The 20,958-nt window shown below is 45.9% G+C and overlaps 1 protein-coding gene across 1 annotated transcript in view; it reads right to left on the bottom strand.

Moving 5' to 3' along the window:
- The window catches only part of ENTPD1 (ectonucleoside triphosphate diphosphohydrolase 1), a gene marked incomplete at both ends in the record, with an annotated part of 28,653 nt that extends 7,937 nt beyond the window's left edge, over positions 1–20,716 (bottom strand). Inside the window, 2 exons of the mRNA XM_084290202.1 lie at positions 19,875–20,088; positions 20,561–20,716. Coding sequence (XP_084146328.1) covers positions 19,875–20,088; positions 20,561–20,716 — 370 coding nt within the window. The remainder of the gene's footprint in view (positions 1–19,874; positions 20,089–20,560) is intronic.
- Between the last annotated feature and the right edge of the window lie 242 nt (positions 20,717–20,958).

The following is a 20,958-nucleotide window of genomic DNA, read 5'->3' as shown; positions in this document are numbered from 1 at the left end:
GATAGAATGTATAATTAGCTGCATAGTATGGCTGAAAACAGGAACTGCTGCTGACAGCTACACAGCAAATCCATGTAATTGTTGCCACCCTTACTCTGAGACCTTGTCTAGAAGCAGCCACTAATGGCTTTGTTTGGCGATTACAGTCCTAGGGTTCAAGAATGGGTGCCTTTGCACCAGTTCTAAGATTTTCACATTTCCTGTTACGATGGGTATTGTTTTCTGATGTATCTTTTTAGCAGCAGCTCTCTGGAAGTAGTGGTATTAGCAACAAAGCAGGAATAATTTCCCTACCAAAATTGGCCTTTTCAATAAGCAGCTAGAGAAATCCCTTGCCTGTAGGCAGAGACATAATTTTCTGCATCCCACCTGCAACCTCAGATTAGTCATTTATTTTCCAAGGCATATTATTTCCCTAGCTCTGAACATGACTTTCGCCTCTTGAATTCTAACTCAGCATCACGAGTCCTTGTCAGGGCTCTGGGGGTTGTAGACAGTGATTTCATCGTTGTATCCCATATCAAGGCATCCATCTGCATGACCTCTTATGCTACCAAACAGTACTTTGTTGAAACATTTTGTACTTGAAAAAGTACAAATGACAAGCATAACGCAGAGGATAAACTAGCAAAACAATAACCTGCCAAACATCCCGTTAAAAGCACATAAATTGAGTACTTGATTTTTTTGTTTTGTTTTAAACATTGCATGTCCAGATAAAGAATTCAACGCAATTGAAATAAAGCATCTGCAATTTGCTCAGAAAGGTGAAGTATTTGCACAAGTTCCCTTTCCTATACACTTGGTTTCCACCATCATCTCTAGACGTAACTGCAGGTTCTTCAATGCCTAGAGAATCATCTCATTCCCCAGCCTCCCCAGCTCCTTTGCACCATGTCCCTGCTGCTGTAAGCTGTGCAAACACCGAGCAAGGCAGCCCTTCACCCTCCAGCACCTCTTTGACTGCCAGACACCAGCACTTCTTCACCAGCAGTTTTCGTTAGCCAAAGAGTGAGAAGGCATGACCTCATGCCTCTGTGCCTTCTCCCATCGCGCCCCCACTGTAAACGATGATAAAAAAAATAAAAAAAAATAATCATGTAAGGCCATAAGCAGGCATAGAAGCTATGTGCTGCTTTTCTTCTTCCCCACCCCAAAGCTCGGAGCTGCCTGGTGCTGTAGCCCTGTCCGGCTACGTAGGCACGAAGCACTCGTCAGATGTTGGAGCCCAGCCCAGTTGCTCCAGCATCTCTGTTTCTAATTTTGGTCTCTCTCTCTCTCTTTTTGTTTTTTCTTTTTTTTTATAGGGGCTACCACTGGCTCCATCAAGTGATTGTTGCGGGGCTCAGAGCATAAACAGGTCTGCTATCTTTTTTGTCCCCGAGTTAGCTATCAACAGAGAGTGATGCTGGCAGGCACTTCAGCTGACAGCCGTTTCTCTGCAGAAACCCTGTTGCTCTTGGTGAAGAACCCAGGAAGGCCTGCACAAGTGTGGGAGGCAGCTCTGTGCGACAGCAAGTGAGCAGGATCTTCCCCATCATCTCCCAGAGCCGTAAGACAAATAGGAAACTGTTCCTCCAGCCAAAATCCCGCTGTCACTGGCAGCCCTGCGAGCCAGGAGATGTCACTCACGGCCAGGGCTGCCCACCTCCCTGCTCCCTTCTCACCAAACATAACTTAGCCACAAACGCTACAAGAAATCAGGCAGCCAACTACTTGCAGAGGTACAATAAACAGAGGTAAGGCTGAAGTTGGTGTTTGCTCTTTCCTTTGGATTCCAGATTCCCACATTCAGCCTATTATAGAAGGGACCATAAGAGGCTATAAGGTAAGGCCATAACCCTTCCGCCACATAAGTGCCCCCCTGACACGTGCTGGCTCCTCACAATCGCCTTACGCTCTCAGCACACATTTGCATGATCAGAAGCACTCTCATTTTCAGCCTCATTTTATTTATTTCTGTTTTAATCCTCTGTCTTTGGTCCGCCTCTGCCTCAAAACTTCAGCAACTCTCACTCCTCCTGAATTTTCTCTTAACCAATTGATAAATAATGGTCCCCTCTGGATTGTGTCTTTCTAACCTTCTCCATCTACCTGAAGAGTCCAGCAGCCCTTCTCCACATGCAGAATTATTTATTTTTCTCAAGCATCCCTGACCAGATCTGCAGAGAGACCAGCCTTGTGCAGTAACATACCAGTTACAGCAGACGCTGCAGTCCCAGCCTAAATGAAGCAAGGTGGAGACCCCACACCTAAGCTAGGTGTCCCTGCTTCAGACACAAAATCACCTGCCATCACAGCCAGCGATGAGACATCCCAACACCTCTACTATGCCACCCCAGCAAACCTACGTTTAACTGCGTTTAGTTAAATTAGCTGTTTGTCATGCTGCAAGGAAAGGGAGTTCCAAGGCACACTGCCTGCCACCCACAGGACTTGCAGTGACGACAGACTGAGACAGCGTCACACTGAATCCTGCCCATCAGCCGGCAGCTGCCTCTGCTGCTGATCACCCACATTGCTGCTGCAGCCTGTTGGGAGTCTCTCCAGTGACTGGTTTCCTAAGCACACGTCCAGTCTTTGGGGGAGAGCTGCTGGGTGCTTGTGCGATCCCATAGCCCACAACAGGAGCACAGCCCGCAGAGTTCCTGAACCCAAACATATCACAAACACAGCTCAATGCTGAGAACCTGCCAAAGGAAAACAGGCAGACTTGACTGACAAATTGGGAACAGAACAGGCTGAAACGAATGATTCACCGTATTTTTAAAGCAAGGAGCAATGATGTGCTTGCCTGACTGCCAGCTGCAGCCAGAAGGCACAGCAGCCCATGACCGAAGGGCACCTGAATCCCACAAAAGTCTGAACATACGTAGAGCCAGTGACGGACTTGGTGGCACAGGTTGGGTGGCTTAGGCACAAGGAGCATCCCTCGGGTCAGGCACTTGCAGAGGAACATCACCCAGTCTACCAGACAGCCCTGCAGACAGGGGCTTTGGCAACACAGCCTGCCCGTTTATAAACTGCGAGAACTCACGTCTCTGAGGTTCTGCCTGCAGTAACGGCAGGGAAAGGGGGTGGGAGCAGGCAGCGCTGCTGTTCTGCCAAGGTGCATATGGGGTACATACATTATCCTTCTGCCAGGGGAAAATGAACATTTGTCAGGCTGAATTGCACACACAGTGAGGCTGCTGAGCTCACAGCAGGGTTTGAGGAATATTTTTCTGCAAAATAATGTGAACCACATGTTTCAGGAAAGCCTTTTCTTAGGCTGGCAAGAGGCTCAGTTTTGTCTTAGCATATAGACACAATCCCATATACAGTATTGTATGCAATTGCTTTGGTTTGGAAGCATTTATTTCAAAATACCAGGCAAGACACTGAACGTGCTGAAATTACAATTCAAGCTCCAGACCAGTGACGACACCACTGTCGACCAGTGGCTTTACACCACTTTTACAGACATTATGTAGAGTAGTATAGGGTGTCCTGCTTTAAGTTTTAATTATTCATATGACAAAGATGTTGGCTTTAATACTGGTATGAGAGCTGCCCCTCATTGGGGTGTTATGTACAATTCAAATGCATATTTACCGCGTTATAGTTTTCCAGATGACGTGCTTATAAATGCTGACATACAAACACCAAAATCCTAGCGAACTGATTAACCATAGTTTTTTTTTTTTTTTTTTTTTAAATGGAGTTTTTCAGAGACACTTGATGCTTTGAAATTGCACAGCCCTACCTACTGATCCCCAAAACAAGCAGGCTTGTATAGATCCAGACTGTGCAACCAGACAAAGAACTTTAATTAGTTTTTGCCATGATCCCGTGTGTGTGTTAGTGAGCTAGGAGATGGAATAAAGAACGTGCCTATTGCATTTGTGATAGTACCAAGCTGGGAGTAAAAGCACACTGACGAATAGGACTGGAATTCAGAATAAATTTGGTAAACAGAGAACACGCCTGGGGAACCCATCCAACTCACTTTAGTAAGGACAAGAGCAAATATAACGTTTAGAAAACAGGCATCACACAAAGACAGCATGATGAACAACTGGTTAAGGCGCACATCCAGAGAGAACATTCTTGCAGCTATAGCAGTTTGAAGAAATTCTTCCCTTCATTTAACAGGGGTAAAGCCTTGTATGATGTTCTATGCCCAATTTTGGACACTGCCTTTCAAGAAAGACGTAGACCACTTGGAGAAACTCCAGGAGAGAACAAAATAGATAGATCAGAGGTCTAAAAACTTGACCTATGAGGAAAGATTGAAGGAATTGGGTTGTTTGGATTAGAAAAAAGAGCAAGGGAGACATTAACTGTCTTCAGACGAATAAAAAGCAGAAGAAAAAGGATTTTAGCAAAGCTTAAGCTAAACATCAGGAAGCTAATTCTGACGATGAGGATGAATAAGTCATAGGGAAGGTAGCTAATGAGGTTGCTGGGTCATCTTTCAGTGTTGTCATAGCTGACCCTGCCTTGAGGCAGGAGTGGATCCTGGACTTCTCTCCCAGATCTGTTTCTTTGAGGATTAACAAAAGCAGGGTGATGCATTCAAAAGTCATGCCATTAGGAAGGGCCAAGGCAGTGGGTATGTTACCCTCATGGGATATAGCTGCATGTGCTCAAATAAGTCTCACCTCCTCCCCCCAGTAAAGCTCTAGGTAACATCCAGACCTACACCTACACCACCCACACGTACAGCACTGCTCTGGATGGGAGTACCTCATCCTCCTGCTGTTTTTCAAGTCCCGACTGTGGCATGACCCTGGAAAACCACACAGGATGCCTTGGAGTAGCCCTGTTTTCCAGGAAAAAAAATAAAAATAATAGAGCAGCACACTGCAATCCTGGAGAGCTGGGGAGTGCTGGAGGCTGCAAGAGCTGAGCAGTGGCAGCATGAGAGGGAAACAAAGGAGCGGGCAGCACACAGGGCCCTTCTCTCCCTGCCCTTCTCTCTGTGCCCATGCATCCGGAAGGGGCACAGGGGGACTCAGTGCCGGGGGCACTCCCACGTCCCCCGCGTGCTCTGGAACCGTGGTGTGGCTGTGAGCCAGGGGAGCCACATCAGGGCACTATGGACGGGAGCCAACAAACCCCTTCCATCCCCGGCCGGAGACCTTCCCACATCTGGTGTGTGTGGCTTCCCAGCCCTGCTTGCCTCCCCAGCCACATCACAGCTCCCGCGCCCCCCCGCTCATTAAATCGTCCCTCTATGGGAAGATATCCGGCTGGCTTATGTCCCAGCAGTCAGACAGAGATGCTCAATATTCTCAAATACAACCAACAAGTGGTAGGATAGGGCTGACACAGTGACCTTCTGACAATTAATTTTCACATTTATGCGATGTTTACTAGGCTTCTAAATCTGGACCCTGCTTATGCTCTTTTCTTTAGGATTCACACATCAAAGAGGCTTTCAAATCAGAAGAAATAACTGTTAGCAGTTACATCCGTCCCCTACCAGACAACTTCTGGCATTAATTTGTGTTACCAGCCCATCAAAGCTATAATTTAACTGAAGAAAATGTATTATTAACCACAAAGCTTGAAGTTTCATCAGAAAACACCTAGTGAATTCAAGATGGATTTTTTACCCTGCCCTCCAAAACTTATCACACAAGTTATTGTTTGAATGTATTTGGTTATCACATGACGTGAAGATATCCATTTTTCTTTCAGGGAAAAAAGCAGCATGAAGCACTGACACCTTTCATTTGTTTTTATTATTGATAGTTCCAATATGCTGACTTGCCATGGGCGAGTGTTCCCATTAGGCTTCCTTTTGTGCTCAACATCTTTCAATTCTTTGCTGTTCTCAACTCTCCGGCTATAATTTTTTCCTTATGCTTCTTTAGACCATCTTCTAAATCTTCTAAGTTTGAATTTGCATTAATTGCAGTCAGCTTCCTTTTTTTTTTTTTTTATTTCCTCTCTAAACATGCATATTTCTAAAGGATTTTTTGTTTAAATTAGCATAACTTTCAACTGTTAGATTAAGGCTTTTGAGGAACAGAGCAAGTTAATAGGCTGCTTCTGACTTGCATTCCTATTTGATTATTTTAAATCCTCAGCTGATTCAGCTCAAACATTTTAAATTTGGGAAATCACTTTTTTAAAGAGCTACTAGGCATTATTTGTTAATACAGAATAGATGTGTATTACTTGCATAATAATTCTTAACTCTCAAAGCACTATTTCTTTCTCTATCAAGACAGGGCCTGCATACATTTCCTTTGCACTGGAAGCAATGCATTGCAAATTACAAGATTATCACCCCTGGTTTTGAGGAATTACCCTGTTATTGACAGACATCTGCCATCACACCAGCTTTTCATGAAGCTAACTATAGAGGCAGTCATTGCCCCTCTCTGGCATCCTGTCTGATAACAGGCACTAACCTTCACCCGCTTGGCATTGGTTGTTGGTTCCTAGCTCAGCCCCGCGGATCTATTGCTTATGACCATTTACCTGTTGTTGCTGCTGGTAAAGGCAGCAGGGCCATTGCTTTAATAGGGAGACTTTAATAGGAAGATCAGTGACATGCAAGTCGCAACACCGATGCAGAGCAGCCCACCCTTCCTCCGGCCCATCAGCCTCCCTGCATCAGGAGGATGCAGAAATTACCACAACAAAACAAAGGAAACAGCCTTGAGGAGAACCATTTCCCACCCCCCAAATAACCACATTGGGCCAGAAAGTTCAGAAATTTCCTGAAAAACAAAGTGTTGAGCACAGTAGATACTGCTACCTCCCAACAGGAGGCCCTGGCAGGGAAACGACCACAGAGAAAACACATCCAAATCCCTTGCCACCCACAGCGTGCTGCTCTGTGCATTCCCCGGTGTCAAAATATGCCCTCCTAAAAGCCACCAGTTTCCCTGTTTGCCCTCTCCACTGGCAGCTGCTACTGCCTCAAAGGCGCTGAGGCTGCAATACACTCGCCGCATCTCAGGGACGTTTTTCCTCTGAATCACAGATTCCTGGGATTGCCCTGCACATCAAACACCACTACCGCTTTTCAGGGGCTTACTTCCCCTGCTTCCACAACAAAAACACGGCTACCCAGAGTACCACATGTAAACAGGCACGTGGAAAACCAGAGCTTCCCGAGTGGTTCTGCACAGCAAAGCAACCAGCTTTCCTCCTGAAGTTTCACTTCCCATTCGGGACCAAAAACCACTGGAGACTGTAGAAGCATGAACAGTGCCCCAGGAGAGAGAAGAGCTGCTGGCAAGGCCACTTTATCATAAAAACTCACTTTATGAGCGAGTTTTTCCTGCCCTAACTTGCACAGTACCCCAAAACTGTAGTGGCCTTTCCTTTGCAACTAGTTCTAGCAGATGAAGTGTGAGGTGCCTTGCTATCAAGGCAGGGCAACAGCCTCACTGCATCCCTTCAATAAGTAAAGGCTAAGACTGCATACGTGAAAGTGATTGATCGCTACTTAAATAATTCCAGCTTCTCCCACTTACCTCCAGCTGTCAGCACTGCTATCTCCTTTCCTCATTGCAGAGCACAACACTGGGAACAGCTGGGATAGTTTGTCTCCCACTGAGGAATGCCCCCACTGTCTAGGCTTTGTGGAAAAATATACTGATTTCTCAGAGGTCAGCTTTAATAACTAGGATTCCCACAAACCATGGGGAGAATTCAGCTCATGATATTTGGCATGAATATCACACTCTGTTCCTCATGCTGCTACTATTTCCATTTCAAATAGCAGGAAACAAATTACCCTGTGGTATTTTCAAGGACAACCAATGGGAAGAACAAGGGACCAAAGCCTGTAGTGGGGCACGGGCCTCAGCAAAATGTCTGAGTGGAAGAGGAAGAACTACTCCTTTGAGGTTGCAAAGGTAATAAAAAGCAGATTGAGAAAACAGTACAAGTTAAATACGAATCTAAATTTTCATGGTTGGAAGCCTTGCACTTTGCAAATGCTAGGGCCTTGCGGAACAAAACAGCAAGTAAGTTTTGCTGGGTGAACAGTCTGGGACAGGAACTCATCAGCCTCCAAAGTTCAGATTACTTATTACAGGGAGATACTGTGAATCCCTGGAAGATTCAGGCTTAGGAAAAGAAACTCATTTATAATCAAACCACAGTATGAACCACGTCTTCCTCACTTCATTCCTTATTTTTTTATTTTATTTTATTTTTATTTATTTATTTATTTATTTATTTATTTACAACATCCTTGCCTCAAACAGTTCAAAATACAAATCCAAAATGCTCTGGATAAGGCAGTGTGGGTACACAGCAATGACAAGGACAGGGGGCTCTTGTGAGAGGTGCCCCAGCTGCCCTGTCTGCATGTAGCATGCCAGGGGCTGCTATGGAGGCATTAAACCATGACGATCTGCTCTGGGTGACCTCGGCACAGACCGTACCAGGGCTGGCCCACAAACCGAAGGTGCAGCTACAACTTCTCACCACATCCCCCCCACCCTAGAGAAGCAAGAGCAGGAAGGATGTGCAAGAAAGAAAGCTCTTGAGCTCTTCAGTAACATTTGCCTCCAGTTCTCTACTCCATGCTCTGGCCTCTTTGACCAGAAGTGCCTACCAGGATGGAGACATCAATAGTCTTCACCATCAAAAGCCAACAAAGCAGAGGTTATTCAGCTGAAGAGCTTGAGACACAGCAGCAAAGGGGATGGAGTTCCAGTACGGAAAAAAAAAAGCCACCAGCTGGCTCTGTTAAGAGCCTCTGTGTAGCAGGAATAGCCAGCACAGCTGGGCCCCCATAAAAACAGCCAAAGGTCTGCTCCTTCCCTGTCCCAGCCCATCTGAGCAGGGCTCTCCCTCCGGGACTGGAGGTCCCCTAGAGCTGCAGCACTTGTCTCCAGTGTGCACAAAAGAGGCCTGAGCAGGGGGCTTTTCCTTGCATCTCCTGCAGGAGGTTTAAAAGGCTATTTATTAACAGCTCTGGGACAAAGGAGCAAGAAAGAAAACAAATCCGTTTATAAATCATCTGAGGAGAAAACTTGTGACTCTAATGGTCTCCTTTGTAATTCCTTAAGTGTGGCCTGGAGCTGCCCTGGCACTGCTCCTTGTGATGCTGAATCAGCAGAACAGCCCTGCTTGCGCAGTAAATAGCCAGATAAGGATAGAAGTGCCCCGAAGAAGAAAGCTCTAACTCATGCTGTGAACAGATTTTTCTTGGCTTCTGCTACTAGTTGGGAAGACTGATAGTGGTCAACTTTCTCACCACTAAATACCGAACAGTGACTCACATCTACTTCTACCTCTGCAGTCCAGGACGTACACTTTCCTCTGGAACAAAGTAGAAACAAGACAGAGAGGGAAAATTCATGTGAGAGCTGTCTCAAACAATACTATCCAGTGCTATTTGAGCTTTCAGATAGTCCTGAACATTTTACCAGACTTTTTCCTTTGATAACATTTCTCAAGTGGGAAGGAGAACAAAGAATAACAATACACTGTTATGTTTAGGAGTTACCCATAGCAGAGAAAAGCTGAGCTGAAGTTTCCAGCAATTAGAAGTATAAATTCCCTAAAATAGATATGCAATGTATCATTTTTAAAAATTAAAGTGGCTGGGATAAGAGTTCTATTGTGTGGACTGAATGGTATTTAAGAGCAGAAGGCAACACATCAAGATGACAGGATATGGTATGACAGCATTAAAGCCATCACTGATACGGATGAAGAAACAAAGGCCTCAAATAAAAATGGTAAATTTCACTGGAAGGAACTGCACAGCCAGGGAGGACAGATAAATAATATCCATCGTATCTACGGAAACCATCCTACACAAGAAATAATACAACATGGAAAAGACAAACACGAGAAAAACAATTCAAACTTCAGATACTCAGAAAGACAACATTAATGAGAAACAGGGTTTGGTTCCAAAGAGACGTGGGCTTACTTCAGGAGATGTGAAATGTGGAACTACAGGGTAACAGGCTGAAGGAGAAATGGGAGTTGTACAGCAGCTCTGCACAGGGATGTCTGTGGGGCTGCTCAGAGCAGATGTGGAGTCCTAGCTTTGACAACATTTGGGAACTGTTTGGCTGGGCTCCCCACACCACCCGTTCAGATAACTCCCAGCAGTGTGTCTCCTCCCGGACTATGACCTGATCACCCTTCGTACAGACACCCTGGAAAACAACTTGGTTCATGCGGGAATGGTGAAGGCAAAAAGCTAGTGAGAAGTTTCAGGTTTGCTCTATTACCAAAAGGATCTAACATCTTTCCTTGCTCTCCTGTTTTGTCCAATATTTTTGCCAAACGATTTTCAATAGTTTTTTTTTGTTTTTTTTTTGAGGTCAAAACTCAATGTTGTTGAGATTCCATTTTTGTACCGCTAATCATATCAAAGCAAACTTTTTAAACTCTGCTGTATTTACCCAAAGTGACATTATAAACCAGTTATAAACAATCTAAGGTTTCACATCTTTTTCTCATTTAAGAACGGAATAATTTTTAGCATAGCTATGGTACGGCTATGATAACATAACAGCAGCGCGAGATCTTACGGAACAGAAAGATTATGCATGTTTTGCAAAATCGTTTCAGCTGCACTCACTCCCTCCTCCACACTCGTTCCCACAGTACTCACGTGTCCAGGTCTGGCAGGATCCTGCGTGACGTGGGACCGGGGGTGCTAAGTGTCCTCACTGCATCCTTTGGGTTCCTTTTCAGTGGCACCTACGCCCCTTTGTGCAGGTATTTTGCCATCTTTAGGACTTAATAGTATGTCTTGAAACCTTGCCTACTTCAGCTCCTGAGTACCTCACGACAGCTGGTTGCCCCAGCTAGGCTCCTGTTTCCTCCTTTTGTGTTTCTTTATGTCTACAGCCTGCCTTCCTGCTGGAACAGGAGGTGGTGCGTAGGGGATGTGCTGCAACCTCACTATCATCTTGTTATAGGAACACAGCTTTTGTCTCAAGGAGTCATCTGCATGGGGGCTTTATCAGCATGCATGGCTCCTTCTGACGAGCCATCCCTTATCAGGGTGCAGGATGCAGGGCTTGTCACAAGCACCACCTCTGTCAATGTTTATCCAGCTTTACTGCACTCAGTCACATCCTCAGTTATCAGCACAGACCATGCTTTGAGCCCTTGCTCTGTTGCTTCATCCAGCCCTGTTATATACACTTTTGTTCGTGCTTTATTCAGAACAGTTAATATCCTGCTTCTTCACCTGCATGCCATGCCTGGATCTGTGCTTCCCAGACCTCCACTGTGGCAGCAAAAAGGTCTGCTTTTCTTGGCTAGGTTACAGGTGACCCCAGTAACAGCACGACAGCAAAGGAGGCAGACTTTCAGGTGGTGGGTCCAGGCCGTGCTGCTGCACACAGCTCTGTACTCCAGCACAGAGCACCCAGGGCAGCACCAGGGCACAAGCAGCCTGAGGCATGGTGCGGGGTGAGACCACTGCCACTGTTGCAGCCCTGAGCTGGTAGTGTTCTGTCACTAGGCTAACACGGCAGGGCTGGCACAAACATCAGCTTCTCCTAGAAAGTTCCTGGCCAACCAGGATAGCTGCAGTTATCCCATGGCAGGACCGCAGGACACACAAGGAGGCCTTTGTGCGCAGACATTTTCCCATGCTCATGTCACAGCCTTCTCTCAGCAGACGGACGCCGCACAAGGCCAGGGCTGTCTCATTGCTTTCCACTGCTCCCAGGCTCACCTTGACTCTGTGGCTTTCACAGATGACTCCAGCAGTCATCGAGCAGTCCTGCCTGCTCAAGAACATGAGGGGAGCTAACACCAAACAGATAATGCTGGAGCCAACCATATTTGGCTTTTCTGTTTGCTGTACATCAGCCTTTCCCTAATACCAAGCCATAATATTTGATTTTGTCTCAGTGCTTTCCATGCATGCATCACAGCACTATTTGCCCCATTTGTCCAGATGGGGAAAAAGCACAGGAGAGCAGCAGAAAGCCACCCCGATGCTCTGTCCTCCAACCACCTCCATCCACTTGCCAGGGAAATTCTCACAGCACACTCCTTCCCACCCAGGCAGAGTTCCCAGGGTATAAGGCAGGAGCAGCACACACTCCATCTACACCTACTCTTGAACTTGTCTTCCACTGTTTTGGTGTGTTCTCTCTTGTTTTCTACCACACTAATAGCAACGTGGGGATTATTGGCCTAGTAAAGTACACACACATGACTCATGCTACAAGATCTATGTAGCTCTCCTGGAACTTTAAAAGTGTGGGAAAAGGAAAGATGTCATTTAGGTTAGAAGAAACATGATGAAGAGAAACAGAGGCAGCAGAGCCCCATAGCTGGAAAGAATGCATTCCTCTGGTCTCCTCCCCACAGTCCGGCTTCAGAGATGGAGGCAGGAGAAACCAGGAGAGTGAAAGAGTTATTTACTACTTCATAAAGGAGTTATGGACTACCTAACAGCAGTCCTGCTGTGTTATATGTAATCTCTATGAAATGCCAGTAAACCTAAAGACTAGCTGCTACACCCACAACAGAAGTTCCTGTGATGCAGTTTGCAGCATATTACCATGTACATTCATGGTTGCAGTTTCCTGAGAGGTAAATGGGTAGAAAGGCTCTCCAACATCACTATTTACAGAAGGTATCTATTCCCAGCAAGGCTGATGGGATCCAGTTTGCAATCTCACAGCCACTAAGTGGCCACAACACAAAAAGGTCCTTAAACTGGGAGAGAAATTACTAGTCTCTGAAGCAGAGACACACTTTGTAACCTAAAAAGCAACTGTAAAATTACTGCCTTTAACAAGGACTTCATAGCATGGGGCCAGGTTCTGCTGTAAAAAAGAAAAAAAAAAAAAAAAAAAAAAAAAGACAAACTATTTTTATGATGAAGTACAAAGGCTTAGTTTCACAATTGTCTTAACTCACCCACGCGCTCTGCCACAAAAAGGGACTATCCTGCCTGTCTTCTGCCAGTGTTATATCTTCCACGTGTACAAGTACAGACTCTTTTTAAATTTTCTACCACAGAACCCTTCAGACAGGCCATGTTCTCTGGTGAGGCAGACAGAGCCACACATGTGCTAACAGCATCACAGAGCAGCATGGGAAAGGAGCAGGGGATTGAGTGCCCTGCTCAATGGGCAGGGCAGACAGCTTAACCCAATTCCCCATGTTAAACCACATGCTTTGCTCTTCTTTAAACTGTTATTTCATTTCAAAATAAGGCCTTACTTCTCTCTAATGACAGAAGAAGTCTTGAACAACACTGCTGGAACTTTTTTTTTTTTTTTTTGTCTTATGACTTCCACTACTTCCAGTATTTCCAACTCTGCAAATGAGAACTTGATCACTTGCTTTACTACATTAAAGTTCTTTTCAGCTTTGGCTGGTTTCTTGTTTACTGCAGTCTCAGACAAAACTAACAACCAGTAAGCTTCCTATACTGTTTCAGGAAAGCAAGACTAAACAGCTGGAGATCAACCTACTGGGCACATTCAGCTCAAGGCAAAATTGCATCTCTGCAATGTGATCCCTACACAGCTGCTGGAGCTAGCAGTTAAGGGCTGATCTTGGCCAAGAGCAGATGTCCTCCATGGCAAGAGCTGCCCAGTGCTATTTGGGCAAATAGTAGATAAGAAGAAGGGAAGGTTTCCAGCCAAGGAACAAACCCCACTTTCTCATTTGCTCCCACTTCCAACCCATGCTCCATACAGGAGCTCTGACCTCGCTTCCACCATGTGCCTGCTCTCTGGGCTTTGCCATGTGCACCATGGACTTCTTCATCCATTAACTGGGCTGCAGAGGCTCGCATTTCTCCCCATCCCTCAATTTTGGAGGAGCCTTCCCCTTCTGCCAGAGAGCAGAGGGTGCTGACACCCCTAGGCCATCTGCAGCTTCACCGCTGGTTGATGTACAGAAACCACAACGGCCATAACGGCAGTTTGTCACTCCGCTGCCTTGGGAGCCCTTTAAGCACAGCATGAAAATGCTGTGAACTGAGGTGCAGAAGTGGTTTTGATGTCCTCAGCTGCTGAGTCACCTTTTCCAGGCAGCATGCAAAGCTCAGAGGCCAGTTACGATTTGAGCTCTAGCTGAGAAGCTGTGAGAGTGAGAAGCCAGCCAACTCTCATTCTTTTATAAAAACAGGTTGATTTTCTTCTTCACTCTCTTCCCTGAGGAGGATCTAGCACTAACTACCATGCACAAGCAGGAAGGAGGCTCTCAGGAGGATCAGGAAAAAAAAAAAGGAGAAAACAAACTGAGCTAAGAGCCATTGACTTCTATTTGTGCAAATTATAAATGCTTGATCAAAGGTGCAAGCCTCAGCCTGTGAACCATTCAGGCACTGTGTAAGGGTTATTTTGCTGGGGCAGCAGAGACGTAGCATGCATCTAGATGAAAGTCACAAGCAGCACAGGACAGTTCAGGCTGTTAGGCACACGTCTCCTACCACAAACTTTATCACTATCTACAAAATATGTTGACATTACAAGGGGAATGTGAAGGCAGACAGCAAAGCAGCTCTGCAGAAGCTCCCCCTAAGAGACAGAGCCCAAAAGGGTTCACATGCAAGAGCTATAGCAGGTGGAAGATGAGGCATCTGCAGCCCTGCTGGGGCTGGCTGAGCACTGACTGCAGTGACCAGCTCTCACCCTTGAACACAGGAGCAGCAGCTCACAGCCAGCACGACACAAGGGACAGAGGGATGGCAGAGTAGGGAGATGGGGCCCATGGAGAAGGATGGGGGGGAGTGAGTGCACAGGAGGACATGAGCAGATGAATTTGCACAGCATGCACTTAGCCGACTTTGTTCCTTTCCATCTGGTCTCTCACACTTTTTCCCTTAACTCATTTCTTAATTTGCACTGCTAATGCAGCACTGTTTCAGAGCACAGGGCTGGTTTTGTGTCACACCCGGTCTTACAGCGGAGCCCACACAATAGCTTTGATCGGAGTGACTTTCACCCTTGCCTCCTCCTCCTCTTTCACTTGGGCTAGTGTTGGCATTCAAGTCAGAGAAGCTAAGAGTTATTTCAGGGAAAAATAAAAAATAAAAATCAAGGCTAGTGACAAGGACAGGTCCCTTTTCTATCTCAGCAGCATAGACTTATGTCAAACTACACTGATAGCAGAAGTGCAGCCTTGGGCTCTGCTCTTCCCCACACAAGCATACTGGAAGTGCCTGCCATAGAACTTTAGCTCTGCTCAGGAAAGAGAAGTTTCCACCAAGCTAAGAGAGAAAGCCAGTGCTCACATCCATCTGACAAAAACATATGAAAATACAATCTAAGAAATGTTCTTATCTAACTTGTTTTTCACAAAATCAGCTGAAGTGTTTCTCGTGTACAGAATCTTACAATTTAAGTTTGATTGGTCTCAAGCAACACTAATCCCTTGCGGACTGGCTCCTCAACCAGTGTTAACTCAGCATCATACAGCTCACCTCCAGGTTCAGTCCAAACACTTCTGCCTTAATCACATCTTAACCCTCGAAACAGATCATTTCCAAGTCGAGAACCTGACTCCTGTCTCAACCCACTTCAAGTCAGATCCAGCTTCACGGTAAACAGTCGGTGAGCACTAGAAGATTTGGGTTAGGGGTGTTAACTGCAAAAAAATAGGGGTGTTAACTGCAAAGTCAGGTTTGCTAGTTCCTCTCAAACCAACCTGTGCTAAAGATGCCTGGGGAAAAGAAGGAATGTAACCAGGCTTGCTATTTTTGCACCATATTAAGCCAATTAAACAACTTAGGAAAGTCCCAAAACTATCAATTATAGCTCTTGTAACCTTTCCCTTTTCAGGTGTCCAGCTTGAAATTTATTCTTTCTCCTTCAGAAATTCCTTAAGCATTTCCTACGTGTTTCTGGTAAATACAATTGGAGAAGCAAACACAGGTTTGCATGGTCACAATAAGTTTGCATAGAGAACAACTTTTCCTTCTACCATGCAATGCAGCCATGCATACAAGACCATAAATAAACGGAGTTAGGGTTGTCACACACACACACACACATACATATAAGCATACCCATACACCTCTGCAGATTTCTCCCAAACAAAACTTCCAATAAATCTTTCTAGCCTATTCTGCATTTGAATATCCAACTTTCTTCCCAAAGTTGCACGAGCTGTGCTTTACAAGCTGGCTTGTAGCCTATTATTTGCTCTTTATGTTTCCCAACCACTCTTGGCTTAGACTTTCCTCTGACTTAATTGGTATTTATACTGGTCCTCCTAGCACTGACAAACCCCATCTGTAAATCAGCAATGATTTTTCTTTTAAGTATTTTTTTAGATTATTGAGAGTATCTAATGCTATCAGGCCTCTTACAGAATACCTCTGCAAATACAGCTGTTGAATCATGATTTCCCTTGGTAAATATTTTTGAGGTCTGTCATTTAACCAGGTCTTAATCCATTAATTCATTCTTTGCTAAAGGAGACTTTCATAATAAGAATAAAGTCAGAAATGCTTCTATGATACGGAGAAGTTGAAGCATGGGTGGTTTGTATTTACTTTCTGCAACCATGTTTGCTGTCTCTGTAATAAAATGAGAACAAATACTTCATTGGCAAATAGCTCTGAAATGACCATTTGCCTCCTCAGTCCTACACTCATAACCCACTCCGTGGCTATCAAATGCCAGCCAGGAAGATTTCTTCTTCCAGTTCCTCCTGTGTGGGGTGGTTCCCAAACTATCAGTGACTCAGGCTTTAGGAGTTTCTTAACCTACAGCCTAGATTTATTCACTGTGCACTTGATTTTTAAGAGTACTTTTTCCTAAAACTTTTGTAGGCCTCCAGCCTCAATTGAAAAAAATCCAGAAGATGTTAGTAGGAATAACATAAGACAAAACAGACTGTTTTTTTCAAATGAGAATTATGTCAGTCTTGTTTAACATTTATTTTGTAAGTCAGATGACTTTGTAAAGTAACCAAACTAAAACTTTTATTGAAAGCAAGGTCTCTAGAGTACTTGGGTACTTGAAAGTTACTTGGAGTACTTTATCCCTTATAAACGCATTCCCCAGCCACAGAGTTCCAAAGAAAAGGGAATGTAATCCTTAAAGTTCTTGCTGCAGGCTCTTGTAGTTGGGACCATCTCCATTCTAGGACACAGATTAATAACCTCGCTTGAGTGGACCACATGAACTCACAGGTTTGTTTCCATCTGGGATAAGTAATTTCCTTCTTGGTGCTTTACTTTCCATTATTCATTTTGCCTGTACTGTCCATTTCCACAATAATGTTATTCCGAAAGCTACTCTGGCAAGTCTCATGCTCTACAAAAACAAAAGAATATAATCAAGCTACCTATTAAGACTTATCAGTGGGGAGGCTTCCCCAATAACTTCCAACTGGTATCAGTCTAAATTGGTAACATTTCTCTGGGATATTGGTTCAACGTCATCCTCCTTCCTGCTGTCTGTGATTTCCTTAGTGTTCTCCTGCATTTAATCTCAAATTTTTATGAAACTTTATCTTCCCCCAATCTTAAACATACAAAACAGGCTACTTAGTTATACTATATAAAATATTCATTCACATCAGAATTCATCTACCACCCCAACCCCAAATTTTGAAAAGTATTTAACCACCACCATTGTGGGTTTTTCTGTATCATTAAAATCTTATGCTCTCCACCTACATAATGATTATGCAGTTGCTGGATATACATTAGTTTGTTCCTAAGACACAGAGAATGTCTCCTTTGAATTGTGCTTGGTCCTGCTGATTTTATTTAAAGAAAATAAAGATGTCAGGAGAAAATTATAATTTTCCACAATTCACAGCTTTTATGTGGTATCAGATGTTCTCTATTTCCTCTTTCTCCACTTCCTTTGCATTTACTTGTTTTAACTTCTATTTGCTACCTTCACTGCCCTCAGAGAACTAGCCAAACTCTTTCTTATTCTTGTTTTTGGAGTACCAGCTGGTATATATTCTTTGAATTTGCATTCTTCGTTCGCATTCCTTTACATTTTTTCCCCCTCAGATTGTGCTTTTTACTGCTCCATGCTGGAACGATCGCTGGTCCATAGAGAATGGTCCTCTGACAGCAGCAATTAATTCAACATGTACATAGAACTCCAAAACAGAGTTACTGCTGCTTGTTCAGTTCAGTACCTTTTCTGTTACATTCAACATCTTTTACAGGAGTGCACAAGAAGGTATTCACACTGATCATAGATATCATCTCTTGCTCTGTAGCAACCCAAACATAATTTCTCCCTTGGCCCACTAGCATATCGATCCAAATTTCAAGGCAGAACTGACAGTATCAGTATTAAAAACACAGGTCTCCTTCAGCTGAGGAGCAGCATGGGAAGCCTATTGTATTCCCTGTAGAAAAAACTTGCAGGGTAACAGGTCTGTCTCACACTGAGACAACCCCTAGTAATACCTTTTTGATGAAAGGATATGCTATTAGTGTGCTTGTGCTTCATTTCAAGGTGGAAACTTTCCTTCTGGCTGATAGATGCCAGCTGCCTCGGACTCCTCTGTGCTGAGACTATTGACTGCTGCCTCTGGGAAACATAGCATGAGAGGCCTTTTTAAAAATGGTGCCTCCTTTCTTCTCCCATTATTTTATTTTATTTTTGTTACTCACTGCAACAATTTCCACTAAGTCTTTACAAGTAGACTGACATTTTCTGCACATCAGCCCATTGACACCATCACCACCTTTTCCAGAACTAGCTCAAGCACTAATTGTCAATTTCCTTCTCACTAAAACTCCCAGTTTTTAAATGAAGGCTCATTCAGTTGTCTTTGCTGTATCAATTACCATCTAAGTTTCTTCCCTGTGATTCCTCACCTCACTGGAAAAGGCATCTCCATTCATGCATTACATTTCCTTTCTGGAACGAAACTTTCTAAAGGCTGGTTTCAAAGCTATTCTTATCTCCCTTCTCAGCAGAGGCAAATTGTTTCTAAATATTTCCATCTTCACTCATGACTGCACAAATTAATGAGCTAACCCCCCACTTCTACCAGTCTTTGCTTTAAATCTTGATTTAGGTCAGACTGAGAAAGTTCTTCTTCCACTCAAACACCATTCATTACATTCTATGATGTTAAAAACTTGGAGAGGTCTAATTTTCCATTTTATTTATTCTGAGGAGGGAAAAAAGAAAGACAGATCACCTTTTGATTCTCTGTTGTTGTAAGGCTGTTGTTCCCTGAAAGGCTATACCTAGTACTGAATAAGAAGTTATCAAAATAGTGAAAATTGTTAATCCCTAAGCTTCTCACTCAATTTAGTGGCTAAGTTTCTGCCCAGATCCTTTCCCAGTTTACTGCTACTTGCTCATTCGTCTGCGTTCCTGCTCTGTGTTTAAAAGCCCCACACAAAGAGCCCAGTGCTGTCAGCAGTATAGAAAGACAGCCCGTGTTGCAGAAGTTGCTGTAAATACTGTAAGCCGTCCAGATAGACAAAAGCAGACTCTAAACTGGAAAAATGTTTCTGCCAAATGTTAAGTGCGACTTGTACTGCTATGCTTCACATTACGTGTGCCGAGCAGGCTGATTATAAAATGCAAGCCCTGGGACAAGATAGATATCTTAAAAAAAAAAAAAAAAAAAAAAAAAAAAAAAAAAAAGATAACTGTGCAATGAGCATCTTCAGCTAGCGCTGCCTGGCGCTGCAGTTAAGGCGAGAGGGCTTCCTGGGGGGAATCCTCCTCTTCCTTGCGCTCCGGAGCCGGTCCTGGCCCCGAGCTGAAGCCGGGAGAGCCCCCGGCAGGCAGCACAGCGCTTCTCCCCCCAAAGAGCCATCGCCTTCCTCCGAGCTTTTGCTCTTTTCGCCTCGCAGCGCGCTCCCTGGGCTCGGCACGGGCTCTGCGGGCGGCTCCGAGCTGCAGGCGGGGAGCCCCCGCCAGCCCCGCCGCCTCTTCCCCCGCACGGCCAGGAAGGGAATCCCCCGCACTGACGCGGCCAAACTTCTGCAAACGCCAAGCACGGAGCGGAGCGCTCGCTGCCGCCCGCTCGGCTGCGGAGCCGCAGCGCCGGGGGAGCCGCCAGCCCCCGGCCGCCCCCGGCTTGCGACCACCACCGCAAGTTGGGGGGCAGTCGGCTGCGACCCTTTAGAGGCGACCCAGCCGAGCGGGACTGTGAAGGTTGGAGGCCGGCTTGAGCTTGGGGGGGCTGCGGGGGACACCCCCAGACCGGTCCCCCTCCGCCCAGCCTTAGCCCCCCGCGGGCGCGGAGGGGACGCGCTGCCGGGGATGCCGCAGCCGCTGCTCGCTGCCGGCCGGGGAAAGGGCAGGAGCTCCTCGGGAACGCGCACACCCCCCCGAGCCGCGGGATGCCGGCCCGGAACCCTCTTCCCCCGCGCCCCCCCTCGTCGAGGGTCGCGGCCCCTCGCCAGCATCGGGGCGGGGGGCTCGGCCTTACCCTTCGGCTCGTCCATCGGGGTCGGTGGTCGCGCCCTCCTCCCTCGCTCTCCCCCCTCTTCCTTCCTCAGCCTCTGCCGGCTCTGAGCTGCCTCAGTGCGAGGTGCTCATGAAAATGGGCGCTCCAGTGGTCCATGGCAGTGGGAGGGGTTAGCTCAACTCTACGTGCCTCAATCTCTCCGACTCGCGGGCTGACCTCCCGCTCCCCTTAAAGGACAGATTACCTCCCAGCCGCCGTCGTACCGGTGCCTCGGGCTCCCCCGCCGGGTCAGAGGGTCCAGCAGAGCCTGGGGGGAGGATGCGGGGGGCGTCCCGGTGCCTACCGGCGGGGGCGGCCGCCGCTTGTTCCGTTGGGGCTGCGCTCTGAAGAGGGGTCGCATCGCTGGCTCCGAGGGCAAGATGTCATCGTGCCTGCAGAGGAAAGGTGATCTGTCAGGTTTTTTTTTAAGTCGCATAATGCTGAGCAAGCTCCCTTTGTACCAGGGAGGTACGCAAAGAGAACTGTGCTGGGCAAAGAGAACCATCTTCATATCTCAGGTGCAGCTGGCAGGGGCCAAAAAAAATAATGCAGTAGTTTCCAATAACAGCTAAAGAGTTGCCTTTTGTGCCTGCACCACAGAAT

This window comes from Netta rufina (assembly GCF_964035555.1).
Source record: "Netta rufina genome assembly, chromosome: 7".
NCBI classification, from domain to species: domain Eukaryota; kingdom Metazoa; phylum Chordata; class Aves; order Anseriformes; family Anatidae; genus Netta; species Netta rufina.
This window is presented reverse-complemented; position numbering and strand designations above follow the sequence as displayed.